Below are 14092 nucleotides of genomic sequence, written 5' to 3'. Positions count from 1 at the left end.
CTGTCTGGTCACCCTAGCACAGGCCGGAGTAAATGCCGCCGCTGGGTTTCGTCCCATGGCAATTTTCTGCCATGCACAGACGGGGAGAGCAGCCCAGGAGCTCAGCTGTGCAGCCATGGCCAGTCCAGGGCGGGGGATGCGCAGAGCCAGGACCTTGCCACAGGCCAGAGCTAAGTGTGGGGACGGGCAGCGAGTCGCCAGAAGCTCACATTGTGTTTTGCACTTAGCCAGAGAATCACACGGGGCAGATAGATCTTCTCTATAGCGCTGCCCTGTACCCAGGGCCTAGCCACCCCTAAAAAAACCGGCTCCGCCAGATGTACTTCCCCTTGCCCCAGCTAGTCTCCTTGCCGCAACTCCTCCTTCCCTCTGTGGCTGTTTCTCCAGATCGTAGGATTGCTAGTTTTGATTGGAGGTATTCCCGGAGGTTTCATCACATGATAATCTTTCATTCAAGATCAATCTTTAATTCCTAAAGACTCCAGGGCTGTCCTGGAGGGTTGGCAATCTTATTGACTCTCTCTAAGGAGAGAGGGAGGGGGCGCGATCTGAGATATGAATATAAATCACAGGGAAGACAAATCCAAGCAACATAGGATTTGTACGCAAACATACACACACAAAACAGGAGGGAATTTGCAAAACCCAACTAGGATTATTTTCATGTTGCTTTTGAAATTGCAGTGAAAGCTTAGACAATTTAAACAGCGTTTGAATAACTTTGACACCACAGCACGCTCGGCTTGGCTAGTGCATAAGAACCAAAATGTGACACTGACCAGGCTGGCTTCACTATCCAAAATAAATGAAGTGCAAAAAGGGGAAAGGAAATTCAATTGTAAAACTCTTTTGACCAATTTGCCTGGTTCTGAGCTCCGGCAGGCCCGCTCCAGTTCTCTAATTTCTGAAGATCGTCGCATGAGGCTTAGAGGGTCAGTAAGTTTGGCCGGTCCTGAAACTACCTTCTCCGCAACTGCCTTGTCTTCACTGGTGAATGCATAATGTCCATTATGTTTGGCAACAGAATCATCACAATACCACTGTCTACCTCATGGCTAATACTTTGGGACACTTCTAGTCTGACAGATGCTATTGTAAAGCTAATTCTGTTCTCATACAAAGCTAAAGGGGTGTGAAAACTGATTAAGAAAGAAGGGATTTATGAAGAAATAAACAGGATTATAACAACTAGAGGCTTTCATCCTGTCTTTTTCCACTTTGCATTTTGATGAATAAGAAATTTCTGCATCTGTTCATTATAAAAATGAATATTTAAGTTATATTCCCTCAGAGTTAAATATACAGAACTCTGAGCAAAATACAGATTTTAATTAAATGTATTTTCCACCATAAATCACATTTTAACTATTCTTATATATCTGAGCACAATTTGATTAAACTGAAGATATTCAATGTGGGAATGCATGCATGTGCACGCAGGGAATCCACTTAATATTAGTCAATTAAATTTGAAACATCCTGTTGAAATTCTTAATAGTTAAGGTTTCCCAGCCTCATCATTGGATAATAAATCAAACACCATAATTATGAGCGTTCTGAGTGTCATTTTGGTTCAGTTGGTGAAAAATAATCGTGTCGTCAATGTACAAATTTCTTTCAAGCATTGATTTCAAGTTTCTCAGTCCCATTTTATTTGATTTTGTCTTTACTGCTGCTGTAATGGGATAGATTTTAAAAAAGGTGGTGGTGGGGGGGGGAAGATATGTGCAATTTTCTCATCTCTTTCCTTCATTTTCTCTTCACTCTCCAAGAGGAAATTGTTTGAAAACACCCCCATTAATGATTACATTTGTTTGGCCTCAATTTAGAATAATTTCAGAATATCTGATACAGGAATTTTCCAGAGCAAATTCATCACCATCTTTTGTGGCTTTGAGGATCGGCCATCACAGACTTTTTTTTCTTCTTCATTTTCAACTGAAAAGGACTACGCACATACCTGCAGAGCAGCTGATCTGCAGTGTGACTGCTGCAGTGATCCAACTCATTCTTACCTCTGCAGTCAGCTTTCTGTTTAGGAGAACGGGTTGCCTTGTGTTGTAGAGTGTACCCACCCTGTAGTGCCCCTGCTGTGTTAGTGTGGCACTGCACATAGCCCCTGCCTCAGTTTCCAGTCTCACAAAGCCAGTAACTTCACTTTAGGCACTCCTGATGCTTGACTCAACAATACCCTTCTTATGGCTCATTTAGTATAAGACATCATACAAGCAGCGTTTCTGAAGCTGGGTGGGCTCTTACCCTGTTACGAGTCCCACTGAAACCAATCACTGATTTAGGTACTATGCAATGTGAGTCAGAGTGGCAGGATCTGGCCCTGTAATTGCAGTGATATAGGACAAAACTGTGGTGAACAAATGAAATACAGCAGAGTTAGTATTTAACATTTAGATTTCTCTGGTGCCCAAAGACCCCAGCTGAGATCAGGGTCCCATTGTGCTGTACGTACACACAGTCAGACTCCAAAGAGCTTACAGGTTAAACAGACAGATACAGACTGGGAGCGGAAACCCAGGCACGGAGGGGGTGAAGCAACTTACCCTGGTCACACAGCAGCTCAATGGTAGAGCCAGGAAAAGAATCAATCTTGTCTGAGTTCCAGACCAGTCCCTATCTACTGTACTAGTCCGAATAAAAGTAACTACCCTAGGCTATTACTCATTCTATGTACTATTACTATTATAGGTCTCCACTTCAGCAAAACACTTAAGCATGTGCTTAAATCCATCCCTAATCAGCATAAGAACATAAGAACGGCCACACTGGGTCAGACCAATGGTCCACCTAACCCAGTGTCCTGTCTTCCAACAGTGGCCAATGCCAGGTGCTTCAGAGGGAATGAACAGAACGGGTCATCACCAAGTGATCCAGCCCGTCGCCCATTCCCAGCTTCTGGCGAACAGCAACCCCTGCCCATCCTGGCTAACAGCCATTGATGGCCCTATCCTCCACGAGCAGAGCACCTAAGCCCATTCTCCACTGTAAACAAGTGCTTAGTTGTGGTAACTACTTGTATTGTGCTAGGCTCTGTATGAACACAGAACACAGAGCTGGATCCTGCCCCAGAGAGACAAGAGGGGAATACTTACACAGAGAGAATGGGGGAGCACAAGGAAATAAGGACACTGGCCAGCATGAAAGGCAGTAGTCTTAGCACCCTAACTGCTGCCTGTTCTGTGTGGGGGCATCGTGGCTTCAATGTCATACAGTTTAAGGCCAGAAGGGCCCATCAGATCATCTAGTCTGACATCCTGTGTTATCACAGGCACCCCCAGCACCTGCACGCTAAACCCAACGACTGAAATTAGACTGAAGTATTACAGCCTTCAACAGACTAGACTATTATACCGGCAATGCCTCTAGTGGGATTTAAGCAGGGCCATAGTTCACAGACGCTGACATTGCCTCTGCAGTACAGATCAAGGATTGTACACACTCCCCCAGAACGGGGATCTCCCTGGGGAGATTATTCCACCGTCGCGGCTGAAATGTTCGTTTGCTGATATTCAGCTTGCCTTTTCCTTTAATTTCATCCCATTACTCCTAACCCGTCTGTACCGGCCTAAAAAAATCCTCCTTCTTCTTTGGTCTTTATACCCTTCAGGTCCTTACATGGTTGTCACATTCCTCCTTAGCAGTGGGTTGGCCAAGTGCTACGTGCTTAGCTCTTTTAATCTTTCTTCATAAATCACTATCTGCAGACTTTCGCTACACACAATCCTGCACAGCCCCTGGAGTTCCCCAACTGCTCAGGAAGATTTAGTACCATTTTCTTCTGCTTCAGGGCTAATAACACAGAACGTTTGATCTCTCTAAGGGTGGCGGGAAGTGTTAGAATTTAATGCTTTGAAGTTTTGCCATTTCCTAAGCCTGCTTAATTGTTTTGTTTTAGGTTTAAGGGGCAATTTTGTCTGAGACAAGGAGAACTTAACCAATGGCTAATAACCTAGCTCTGTAGCCCAGATCAAGGAAACAGGAGGGAGTTCTGCCTCCTGAAAGCTAGGACAAAGGATGGCAAAAAAAGGGGGTCAAACAGCCTGCACAGCGACAGGGAATTCCCAGTGATTACAGTGCACATGGGAACAACTGACACCAGGGAAGGAAAATTTTATACCATCCAGAAAATTCAAGGAAACAGAGTGAAATGGAAATAAGGTCGAGTTCTTTCAGCTGCCAAATAGGAGTGGAAGAGGAAATACGGTTTTATGGTCATGGAATCAGGCTGGGATTCAAGAGAGCTGAACTCTACTCCAAACGCTGCCATTGAGTCCCTGTGTGATTGTGGGCAAGTCATTTAATCTCGGTGCCTCAGTTTACCTATCTGTAAAATGGGGATAATAATCTGTTCTCTACCTCTAGATCCCATTACATTTACATCTATGTGGGAGGTACTAGAGTACCTAGATATATGGAAGAGAGAACTTGGATACTGGTGATCAACAAATGTCTGTACTGATGTGGAGGGGACGAGCTGGATTCAGAGCACTGAAATAATGTCTGCGATGAGACATGATTGTTTGGATTAGATGGTCTCCATTTAAGCATAAGTAAACTCATTTGTCTGGGAAGTGGGACTAGGGGACCTTTCACTTAAATAATCCGGTAAGTACTTGTAGAGTACAGAATAAAACAGGATGGAATAGTTCTGAAACAGAGGGAGAGTAAATGTACTCAAGTGTTTGGGTGAGAAGCGAGAACTAGGCCTGGGGAGTAGTGTCCCAGGAGAAGTGGTGAATGCCTCATTGCTTGGGACATTTAAAACTCGATGAAAAGATAAGCCTACGTATCCCTCCAAATTTCAGTGGGATTTGTTTGCCTTACTGCCCTAGGTTCCTTCGAAACACTCAGCCTTAACATACTGTAGAAAGCAATCCTGCACTGGCAGAGGGATGGACTAGGAATCTTTTCCATCTCTACTTCCTACATACATCAGCGGGATAAATACCAGGGAGGGAGAGGAATTATTTAAGTTCAGCGCCAATGTGGACACAAGAACAAATGGATATAAACTGGCCATCAGGAAGTTTAGACTTGAAATTAGATGAAGCTTTCTAGGCATCAGAGGTGTGAAGTTCTGGAACAACCTTCCATGGGGAGCAGTGGAGGCAAAACCCTAGCTGGCTTCAAGACAGGGCTTAATACATTTATGGAGGGGATGGTATGATGGGACAGCCTAATTTGACAATTCATTGATCTTTGACTACTAGTGATAAATATGCCCAATGGCCTGTGAAGGGATGTTAGATGGGGTGGGTTCCGAGTTACTACAGAGAATTCTTTCCAGGGTGTCTGGCTGGTCAGCTTTGCCCACGTGCTCAAGGTTTAGCTGATCGCCATATTTGGGGTCAGGAAGGAATTTTCCCCCAGGACAGATTGGCAGATGCCCTGGGGGATTTTCACCTTCCTCTGCAGCATGGGGCACGGGTCACTTGCTAGTGGATTCTCTGTACCTTGAAGTCTTTAAATCATGATTTGAGGACTTCAAGAACTCAGTCATAGGTTAGGGGTCTATTAAAGGAGTGGGTGGGTGAGGTTCTGTGGCCTGCGTTGTGCAGGAGGTCAGACTAGATGATCATAATGGTCCCCTGTGACCTTAAAGTCTCTGAAATTCAAGTAACAAGAAATATTTACAGTATGTGCTATGGAAGCATTTTATTTAAAGAAAAAAATCCCAATTACAGCACTGCACATTTTTCAGTGTTCTCTCGCAAATTCAGACAGCGATTCGGTACCCACCATCTGTAACATCTGAAGCTTTAAAAGAGTGGAAGCAAAAACCCAATCTGTCAAATCTGAAAAAAAAATCACATGAACACATTATATACATGGGAAAAATAAAACACTGCCAGGATTTGGAATTCAATAACCAATTTTGCTGAAAGCCTTCCAAGGAAATGCAATAAAGCTTTAAAAAGGAAGTGTGGGTTACAAGAAGATACATTTGTTCTTTTGAATAGTTTCATCTTATCTCTTTCTGTGGTTTATGTAAAAGTCAGGCAACAATTGACAGTCATTCTGCAAGCGCAGATTTATCAATACTGAAGTTAATTTATACTGGGCAGTACAGTTTACAGTTATCAGAGCCTCATTTGTCTGAAACTTCCTGCTATACAAAATAGGGTCATGTCTTCTAGCGGTGAAAATTAATGTAACCATCACAAATCTCGATTATGTGAATTTATTCAGTGATCCCCACTGCATTCAGATAACCAAGGTTGTACCATATTTCTTAATCAAATATGTAAAAAGTTAGAACCCAGAAAAGGGTGAAATTCTCACCCCACTAAGTCAATAGCAAAACTCCCATTGACTCCAGTGGGTCCAGGATTCAGAGATTACGATGTCCAACAGGACCACTGTGATGGTCTGATCTGACCTCCTGTATGACAAAGGCCATAGGACTTCCCTGTACTAATTCCTGTTTGAACTAGAACAGCACACTTTTAAAAAGACATCCAATCTTGATTTAAAAATTTCCAGTGATGGAGAATCCACCATCACCCTTGGAAATTGTTCTAATGGTTAATTACCCTAATTGTTAAAAATGTGTGCCTTATTTTATCCCAGGCCTGTGAGTGAAGTAGGTGAGCAAGACAAAGGCATACATCTTCCCCAAGGCTTTTCCCTGGCTGTTTAGAACTGAAAACAATTCAAATGCATCATTATTGCATTTTTTGCTTAAAGGTATACAAACAAAGTGGCACATCGTCTACAGCAACCCAAAGAGGATATGAATTGTACAAACAACAGACGTATTAAAAACAAATTCTCTTCTTAAAGTGGAAATAGATTTGCTAGCACAGCACATGAAACCCAAAGGGCAAATTTTCCTTCCTTAAGCAAAACTTCCACTTCAGAGGTTGGCCTGAATAAAGAGCACCAAATGAGATCCAAAGAGTACTGAGAAAAGTGACCAAGAGACGTCGAAGGCCCCAATCCTTCAGAGATCATTGCATTGTGATAAGAACCCCCACCCATGGAACAGGACCCCATTGCGCCAGATGCTGTATAAACACAGAACAAAAAAACGGTCTCTGCCCCAAAGCACTTAGGATCTTAATGCAGTGTCTTAACGTCATTCATGTGAGTCACCCCGTTGACTTCAAAGAGATGGCTCGCTTGCATGAAGTTAAGCAGAGGCCTAAGTGTTTGCAGGGCTAAATCATGAGAACATTTTAGATACAGACATTCGCACTGACTCCTTTTCTTTGAGACTGGTGTTGAGCAGCATTCAGAGCACCTTGTTAAGGAAACGCATCAATAACAGGCATGCTGGGTGGCTAATGGAAGGATCATTCTTTTTGATTCAGCCATTGAATTTCAGGAGAGAAAAGTCTTTTCTTCAGAAGTATTTTTGACATAAGAAATGCCATTTGTTTTTACTGCAACATCTAAACACTTGTGCAGAAATGAAACGCAGTTTGTGCTTTGGGAAAGGAAAATAACAGGAACAAAATCAAACTAGACAATTCTAATGAAATGCAGGAATCCATTTTTAAAGAGAGTTGGAAGGATGCTTTTTAAGATCTTGCTAGGCAAAGTGTTTTTGGTTACTCATGAAATTTCTTAATCTATTGTAAAAATTCTCTTGGTTAAGTTTACTTCTCAGTATCAAGATCCCCCAGATAAAAAAACTCACTCCCAAGACTCTTATTTACCAATAACCATCCCTTTAGGCTAAGCTTACCATCCAGTATCTTTATACCTGGGGTAAAGGTTAAGTCTCCATATGACTATCTTCTTCCCTTAGGGACTTCGACAGGCATAGATTTAAAAGCACAGTTTTGTTTTCCAACTTGTCCAATGAGCTTTTCCCTTCCCAAGTTGCTGAAGAAACTAATCAGCATTTCACAATAAGAGAGAGGAGTGTGTCTAATGCAAAGCACCAAACAGCTTCTGAATGATCCAGCGCTGCAAGGGAAAGGTCTATTGGGGAACAGATAGATCTGTAGAGGAACAAGTAAAGGTGAGGATGCACAGCTAGAACCAGTTATTAGAGCGGAGAATGAGCACAAGGTCCATTTCTCCAAAGTGCTGATCATGCTTAGTTCTCAAACAAGGGAATCTGAGGGCACTTCTATAACAGAGCCCAGAATTGTTCTGAAGGAGAATATTTGTGATTCTCAGAGCCAGATTCTGGTACCCTTAAATATGTTGACTCTGCATGAGCTCTCCTACTGAAAGTCAATGGGACAACCAACAAAGTAAGGTACTACTCAGTGCAAGTAACAGTATGAGAATCTGGCTCCATTTTCTCTCCTGTAACTTCATCCCAGAGATAAAATATAATGAGGAATAAACTTGGATAGAGATTGTTTTTGGGAGCTACAAAATAAGACATTCAATTGAGTTCTTGCTACCTCACAGTTGAACAATGACTAATCCATTGAGGAGAGTTGAAACAGGTTGGAATTATTGACTATACACTTGCTAGATTATTCTTGAAATAAACATTTATTGTAAACTAGTCTTAAAATCAACTCTTATTCTCAGCTATTCATTCCAAGGATAATACAGCAAGTCTTTGATAGTTATTGATAGCTGTTAGTGTAGGATCAACCCAATCTTGCTACGTATTTTACAAGACCTTTTATTCTATTTCACAGATTTGACTATTACAGCAGTGCAATTATTACAAGTGACTCATAACATTTAGTTCCAAATAAAAGTAGAAAAACACAAACATTATAAAGGAAAGGTACATGTGATGCAATGCACTGTAAATGTGTATTTAAGAGCACAGGAAAAATTATATAAAAATACGTTTGGGTCAAGAATTTTGCAGACAATTTTTGTTTTAGTTACAATGTTGACACCACTTAGAAAGCACAGTATATTGAAAACGGTAATTAGAAATGTGATAAAATCCAACTGTATATAAAAGGCAAAAATCAAAAAGAAAAATGAAAGGAAGAACAAAGGGGGAAAAGTCTATTTGTATGGCAAACTTCCAATCCTTTGGCCACTAGAAAGCAAAGTCAGTGGATTTCATATAAATTCTCTGTATAAAGGAATGTCCATGATATCTTTACAATATGGCCCAGAATCAACATTTTGTTATCAGGCTAATAGATCTCCTCATAGAGGAAAAGAAGGTGCTTATGTCACAGTTTATTCTCTCCAATATAATACTGTCCGGAATTGGACTAGTGCTCCAAAATATTATTTTAGGAACATTGCTAATTCCTTTAATGGAAAGGAAATGCAGTAACCCGCTATAGACTGCCGCTGAAGCAGGACGCTCGAGTAACGGCATCATTATTGCACGCTTGCTTTAACTTTAAAGTTCGTGTGGGTCACCGGCAATGGGTGGGCTTCCGTGTTGAATACCCAATCTTCCAGAGAGAGCACATCGTCTTCACAGAACAGAAGATAGAGGTACCTGGAGCCACATGGCAGGAAGAGAGAAAAGAAAAACCAACAAGTTGGATTATAGAAAGACTTTAACATAGGCGTGCGCAGCACATTTCATTAGGGTGTGCACCCAGGGACTTTTGATTAGGATGTGCACCTAGGGACTTTTCATGGTCTTTATCAGGGGTGTGAAACTCAATTCCACCGGCGGGCCACATCTGAATTACCCGCCGGCGGAATTCTCGACGTGTCATAGTCTCCGCCGAGAAATATCGCGAGCTGCGGTATTTCGGCGGCAGATTGTGGCGTGTTCTTTTTCAGCGGTAGCTTGCTTTGTCTTGCCGTCCGCCGAAAAATCGCGCGCCCTGCTCTCTTTCAGCTCTACCCTCCAGCGAGATGGCGCCGCAGGACACATCAATAAGGTTCGCAACCCAGAACTTTGAGACCCCTACATTAAGGTGTCCCTGGGCACACCCGGCACACCCCGTGCACCCGCCTTGGACTCTAATGGGATTCCAAGTGTACATAAAAGGCCAGATCCTCAGTTGCGGTAAATGGCATAGCTCAACAGCTGTAGAGCTATGTGGATTTAAACCGATTTAAGAAGCTGGACAAAATTCCATTTAAATACAGTGCACGAGCTGAAAACTACAGAGCACTTGGGAAATTGCTGAAATCTATCCCAACACATGTTCATCCTCTCTATGTAATTGTTCTACAGAAAAGACACAAAAAGACTGCTCTATCCCATAATCTTCCACAATTTGCTCTGCAGGGAATCCAGTGCTTTTAAAGATGAAGCTGTTGTACATTTTGCATCACGATGACCCGCACTGTAACGACTTTTGTGCCCGGAGAGGAGATTTATTCTGAAAGCGTTCTCACAACACTAGACTTACTTTAATGTCTCAGCCAGAAAAAAGCTCTGTTGCATGTTGTCATGGCTTGGGGTGGTGGTATAAACATCTCGGATCCCGGAGAAGCCTGCTTCTACTCTACAGTATTTTTCCAGTGCCTGAGAAAGGAAAATAAATCTCAGCAACACACAGCTGCATGGAGTGATCTGTTCATCATCATCAGCTGTGTAACAAGTTCGGTTTCCAAATCAGATTTAGTTTTTATAGCAGCTTCACTCTCACTGAAGAGTTTGATCATTATCCAACAGTCCAGGAAAAATGCTAGTTCTACTGAAATAGCTGAAAAAAGGTACACATAAGCGTATTGATTGCTTGGCATCGATGTTACCCCCATCAGGTCTCAAATAGTAACTCTTTGCTTTCACACAGCACCTTTCCAAGACACTTTACGAACGACTGAATGCTGTGATTGAAATGCAACCATCTTTGGGACAGAGGACAGCAGCCCAGTGGACATCACTCTAGACAACAATGCTGGAGTGAGGAGACAATCTAGCCGGAAAGTCCTTATGGGATCTTTTTACATCCTCATAGCCCAGAGATGATCTTGTCTTTTATAGTCTCATGCTGAAGATCTAAACATAGTATATCATGCTCATATCTCTACCTTAATAGGAAGCAGGGCTGAGTCAACCCTGCAGGAATATGAAACTGTGGTTCCACGTAGTCTAGATAATTCAAAACATGAGGCTCAATCCACTACGTATGACAATATTACATTAATAGCCATTGCACTGTCTGCAGTCTGGGGCTCTTTTTTCCTCCAAACCCTGTAAGATTTTTTAATTTTTTTAAAACAAATCCCAGAAAGGAACAGAAAACATTTTCAATGATCAGCAAAGAGACAAGAGCAAATTAGGTTTCTCTTTATATTACCGTGGCATAGCTAATACAAGACATTGGCTCGTACAACTTAAACTCCTTTTATTCTTTTCCTAGGCAAGAAAAAGATGCCTGTAGGAAGCCAGTGTTCCATGACGATTAATGCTACATACGTAACGATCATACCTTTACAACTTCCCAACCCCACTGTCTATACTTCGGATCATGGGTCAGTCTCCACATGTACATGTAGCTTTCTACCACTTCTGGGCGCAGTATATAATAGCGCTCGCTGAGTCTGGTGGCCATGGCTTCTGTTCCAGAATCAAAGCGAAAAGCTTCGGGGCCAAGCTTGGTATCTAAGCAAGAAAGAAAAATCCATGCACAAAATAATCACCTTTAAAAATTTATAACAGACGCTAAGGGGTTTCTTAGGTGTTTTTCTGCTGCACGGAGAGCATTAATGCAGCCAAGGCTTGCTATGGGGTGCAACGAACAACCCATAATGTCAACGCATCAGAATAAGTTCAGATGTGGTGTAAAACGAATGCAACTCCGCTGCCTCAAAGAACTGCAATTACTTACACCAGCTCTGAATTTGGCCCAACCCTTTGCAGTAAAATATTTGGATAAGTATCAAAAGTAAATTGAAAGGGCTTCTGAAAATAGCAGCATGGCCCACGGCAATAAGATCAAAGGTCACATTCAGCCCTGGTGTAAGTGTGTGCAACCCTCATTGAAGCCACTGGATTTTTGCAAAGGCTAAATTGGGTTCTAAGACTCCTGCTGGAAGCTCTCAGAGACATCTCTCTCGCACAGTGTCAGGATCAAGAGTCTCCACCTCTTCCATTGAAGTCAAGAGGGGCTGAAAGGTGCTGAGCACATTTCTCAGGTTCAGGCCCCTAGTGAGAAACATCAGCAAGGAAGCTCCTACAGCAGAGCCTGGAAAAGGAAATGAACGATTCAGAGACAAACTAGCTGGGCTGTTGATTACAGTGCTTCTAATGTTTATAGGCTCTCTCAAGTAAGGGCTTCTTGGCTCCATGGTCATTGAGCCCACCAGACTGAACCAACATTAAAGGACAAATGCAAAGTGCTCCACTTAGGAAGGAACAATCAATTGCACACGTACAAAATGGGAAAGGAATACCGCGGAAAGGGATCTTGGAGTCATAGTGGATCACAAGCTAAATATGAGTTAACCATGTAACACCGTCGCAAAAGCAAACATTATTCTGGGATGTATTAGCAGGAGTGTTGTAAACCAGACACGAGAAGTAATCCTTCCTCTCTACTCCGTGCTGATTAGGACTCAACTGGAGTATTGTATCCAGCTCTCGGTGCCACATTTCATGAAAGATGTGGACAAACTGGAGAAAGGCCAGAGAAGGGCAACAAAAATGATGAAAGGTCTAGAAAATATAACCAATTAGGAAAGACTGAAAACAATTGGGTCCATTTAGTGTGGAGAAGAGAAGACTGAGGGAGGACATGATAACAGTTTTCAAGTACAGAAAAGGTTGTCACAAGGAGGAGGTGAAAAATTGTTATCAACCTCTGAGGATAAGACAAGAAGCAATGGACTTAATTTCATAGAATCACAGAGTTGGAAGGGACCTCAGGAGGTCATCTAGTCCAACCCCCTGCTCAAAGCAGGACTAACCTCAGCTAAATAATCCCAGCCAGGGTTTTGTCAAGTCGCAGCTTAAAAACCTCTAAAGATGGAGATTCCACCACCTCTCTAGGTAACCTGCAGCAAGGGAGTTTAGTTTGGACATTAGGTAAAACTTCCTAACTACCAGGGTAGTTAAGCATTTGAAGAAGTTGCCTAGGGAGGTTGTGGGATCTCCGTCAATTTTTAAGAGGAGGCTAGATGTCAGGGATGGTCTAGTTATTACTTAGTCCTGCCTTGAGTACAGGGGACTGGACTAGATGACCTCTGGAGGTCCATTCCAGTCCTACTCTTCTATGATTATATATAATTCTATGATCATTATCATACAGTCATGAGGGATGTTTTTCAAAAGGATGTTCAGAAGTTATGTGGAACTTTGTCTGCCACCCTTTCCCCTCCATTAGCTTCTGGTATGGTAACTTTTCTTTTGAAATGGAGATTGCTATGAAATAGGATGGAATTACTTTAGATTGTATTTTCTGATTACAAAATAATAAAAACCACTTCTCTTCCTACTTCGTCCTTCTTGAGTGCCTTCCATGTAAGGATCTCAAAACACTTTACAAACACTAACAAGCACTCACAGAACCCCTATGAATTAATAAATTATCACCCCTATTTTACAGATGGGGAAACTGGGTACAGAGGTTACCTGAGATCACGCAGAACCAGTGACAGTGTTGGAAACAGAATCCAGATCTCTTGGCCCCGTTCGGTGCTGCAGCCAAAAGACCATCTTTCTCATACACCCTTGTTTCTTTACACACCTTATTTGCCTCACCTGTGCCCTGTTATAAGAGTGAGAGAATGGGGATCTTACAGCACAAACAATGTGCACTGTTTCCTGAGAACCCAGAGAAAAGGTTAAGTGCAAAGCCGCTGTCTGATACACAGCCGAGCAGGGTAGTGCTAATGACAGGCTTAGTGCTGTCCTTTCAACGTTGACGGCTACAGCTGAAGGTGAAAAATGGCTCCAGGCGGTTTCAGCCCAAGGGCTGTTAGCTCAGAGGGCCTCGCTGCAGTTCTGTAAGCACTGTGAAAAGAGTTTGCAAATACAATTCCAGCTTGGCTTGAAGTTTGCTAGCATTGCTTTAGGTAAATGAGCGAGACGCAGTTCATAAATATGTGCTCGCTGATGCAGTTAAGATGTGAAACAATCAAAAGGAACAGTTATCAAAGACAGACACATGGTGGACAAGCTTCCTGGACAGCAGAGTGCAGCTACGTATACTCAGATGCGCTAGACAAATGTTCAGAAAGACAGCAACAAAGTCCAATTAGTTACAAGCAGGTTGAAGCTGTGTGT

The 14092-nt window shown here is 42.4% G+C and overlaps 1 protein-coding gene across 2 annotated transcripts in view; it reads right to left on the bottom strand.

Moving 5' to 3' along the window:
* Positions 1 to 5655: 5655 nt before the first annotated feature.
* The window catches only part of MAN1C1 (mannosidase alpha class 1C member 1), an 87659-nt gene continuing 79222 nt past the window's right edge, over positions 5656 to 14092 (bottom strand). For both annotated transcript variants that reach the window (XM_067533937.1, XM_067533938.1), the window contains 3 exons: positions 11298 to 11470; positions 10272 to 10387; positions 5656 to 9400 (listed from right to left, as the gene is read on the bottom strand). In XM_067533937.1, the coding sequence (XP_067390038.1) occupies positions 9277 to 9400; positions 10272 to 10387; positions 11298 to 11470 (413 nt within the window). In that variant the 3' untranslated portion in view covers positions 5656 to 9276. The remainder of the gene's footprint in view (positions 9401 to 10271; positions 10388 to 11297; positions 11471 to 14092) is intronic.

This window comes from Emydura macquarii, unplaced genomic scaffold (assembly GCF_026122565.2).
Source record: "Emydura macquarii macquarii isolate MOO-44397 ecotype Brisbane River unplaced genomic scaffold, CSIRO-AGI_Emac_v2 contig_3348, whole genome shotgun sequence".
NCBI lineage: Eukaryota > Metazoa > Chordata > Testudines > Chelidae > Emydura > Emydura macquarii.
This window is presented reverse-complemented; position numbering and strand designations above follow the sequence as displayed.